Source organism: Prunus persica, chromosome G1 (assembly GCF_000346465.2).
Source record: "Prunus persica cultivar Lovell chromosome G1, Prunus_persica_NCBIv2, whole genome shotgun sequence".
In the NCBI taxonomy this organism is placed as follows: Eukaryota; Viridiplantae; Streptophyta; class Magnoliopsida; order Rosales; family Rosaceae; genus Prunus; species Prunus persica.
The window spans coordinates 12,520,701-12,523,302 of NC_034009.1; the positions used below are offsets into that span (position 1 = coordinate 12,520,701).

General features: G+C 36.6%; 1 protein-coding gene across 1 annotated transcript; it reads left to right on the forward strand.

Annotated features, from left to right (window-relative positions):
* LOC18792989 (F-box/LRR-repeat protein At3g48880) lies at nt 1,151-1,900 on the forward strand. The gene is made up of 2 exons (XM_007224778.2): nt 1,151-1,254; nt 1,414-1,900. The coding sequence occupies exons 1-2, from the start codon at nt 1,151-1,153 to the stop codon at nt 1,898-1,900; spliced, it is 591 nt and encodes a 196-aa protein (XP_007224840.2).

The window sequence follows — 2,602 nt, forward strand, 5'->3', positions numbered from 1 at the left end:
CTTGGATAATACCAAGAGCCTTAGCATCCTTCATCAACAAGGACACCATTGCTGAATCTGATGACCCTTCTTCATCAGCTTTTGAATCTGGAACTTGAAGGCATTTCTCAACCAAATTCCAAATTCCATGAGATTTGAAAATTGTTCTCATTCGAATCTTCCAAAACTCATAGTTCTCCCCATTGAATATTGGAGCTCTAAGATCACTCCCTCCTGACCCAGCCATCTTAGACCAGAATCAATGAGCTGAGAGTAGGAATTTCTCGTTGGATTTCCAGACTCAGCTCACACAGCTTCAACTCCCTATCCAGATCCAACCTGCGCACCTGATACCATGTTGAATATTTGGATTGCAAAGGGAGCAAGAAATGTACTGAGAGAGAGAGAGAGAGAGAGAGAGAGAGAGAGAGAGAGAGCAGTGAGCCTTAGATTGTTCTAACAGAATTCTTACCCTGCATAAACATTGCAGCAGAGCTTATATTCCTTCATGACTATTACATGTTCTCTCTTACATCAGTAGATTCAAATCTAACGGATTGCAATAGTAGGCCAATGTGAGTATGACACATAGCATTACACAGCTGTCCGAATAGCTGGGAATTCAAAACAGACTCAAGCAATGCACCTGGCATATAAGCACAAGGCACACAGCTAACACAAAGATTAAAAACAGATTGAATATAAACTGACATAAAACTTAGTAACTAATCTGAAATTAGCTAGACAGTTTACATTTTAACATTTCGCTGTTGCATCTTATTTCATTTCTTCATCTGTACTTTTCTGGTGATTCTTTTCTCACTTCTCTATTAATTTAGATTTGACTCTAGTTTTTTCTACTGATGTTTATCGTGTCTTTTTGTTTACCTTAGCAAAAGTTGTGTGTTTCTACTTAAATCTGGACTGTTTGGTGAATGTGTTGGGAAGACTTGGAATGGAGTCACTGCTTTTGGATGTCCCTTTCGAGTGCAGGTCATGGTACAAAGCAAGCCTCGATCCTTCATGCTGGCAATGTCTCATATTTCCGCGCTTTAATTATTATCGTTTCGACCATGTTCGGGGTTTTTACATAGACACTCGATTTTGGTTCTTAACTCTCTTTTATAGAAAATTTGTATATCGTTATCTAACTGGTAAGCTTCGTTTCTCCATGAATGGTTTCGTGAAGCTCGTTGTTAGTCGTAGCTGTGGAAATGCTACTTCTGTCAGCCTACCTGAATGTTCTGACCAAATACTGAAATATGTTGCAAATGCGTAAGTTTAAAAGTTTTTGTATTTCAATGTGGCTTATTTTTTCTGGAGATACCCAAATCAAACGCTAAATTTTTTGTTTTTTGTTTTTTGTTTTGTTTTCACTCTATCATTTACCTCAAATGCAAACTATTTAATGTTTATGATGAACTCTCTTTGCAGGTGTCCTGGCCTGAAAGCTTTATCTTTGCCTAGCAATTCGGTGTTACTAAAATCAAACATAATTATGGAGCTGACTGAAAAGTTGAAACACTTGGAGTCACTGTCTTTGGGAAATAGCAGAAATATTGCTGAAATCCTTTCACAGATCAGCCTTCACTGCAAGAACTTTCGTCGTTTGGAATTGCGTGATTGTTTAATAGGTGATGAAGAGGCATCGTCAATCATCAAATTGGTGCTTCATATTCAGTACTTAGTCTTGAGGTGTTCAAGAATTCGTCGTGGAAATTTTATCACATTACTTCAAGTCTGTAAGGAGCTTGTGTATTTGGATGCCAGTGATTGTCGAGATTTTGAAGAGGATTATGATGACATATTAAAGCTTGCTTCCCATATTGCTTATTTCAGCTGTGAGGGTTCCCAACTCTATGATTCTGAAGATAACCATGGTAGATTGATCTCTGATGGAGAGAGTTCTGATGATGATTAGAGGTTGTTTTCTGGTATACACCTTGGATCAGTGTAACAGTGTTCTTTGTATTAAAAGTTCAATAGAATGACCAACCACTAATATATTGTTGTCGAATTTCCATTCCAACACGATTATGTAGTAGTAAATTTCCGGTCGCATTGATTTGATAATACTGAAACTGAATGTTAGAATTTGGATCCCAAAAATAAAACAAAATAACTAAATAGACTCCTAAATAGTGCGAAAATATGAGAATTATGAGAGAATATTTGTTTGTGGAAATTTTCTGTGTAGTCTTCACCTTGTAGGAGGTCATATTTATAATACAACGAAACCTGAATGGGCAAGTAAATAATAAATTCTTATTTCTATTTACAGTAGGAAATCAGGAATTAAAGTAAATTAAATATAATTATAATAGGAATCCTTGGTGTGTAAGAAAAGAAAGTCAATTGTCCACAAGTCATGCCAACACTCCTCCTCAAGTTAGTGCATAGATATTGCCAATGTCCAACTGGTCTAGTGAATTGTGGAACTCTTTACTAGAAATTGCTTTTGTCAACATATCCGCCAATTGATCCTCAAACTTTACGAAAGGAAATTGAATCACTTTTGCTTCGAGCTTCTGTTTGATATAGTGTCGATCTACCTCAACATGTTTGGTGCAATCATGTTGAACTGGATTTTGTGCAATAGCTATTGCAACCTTGTTGTCACAAA

Bases quoted from the DNA above. Each gene is read 5' to 3' on its own strand.
- LOC18792989 (XM_007224778.2), top strand. From the start codon at position 1,151: ATGAATGGTTTCGTGAAGCTCGTTGTTAGTCGTAGCTGTGGAAATGCT. The intron at 1,255-1,413 runs GTAAGTTTAAAA...CTCTCTTTGCAG, and splicing joins CTGAAATATGTTGCAAATGC to GTGTCCTGGCCTGAAAGCTT.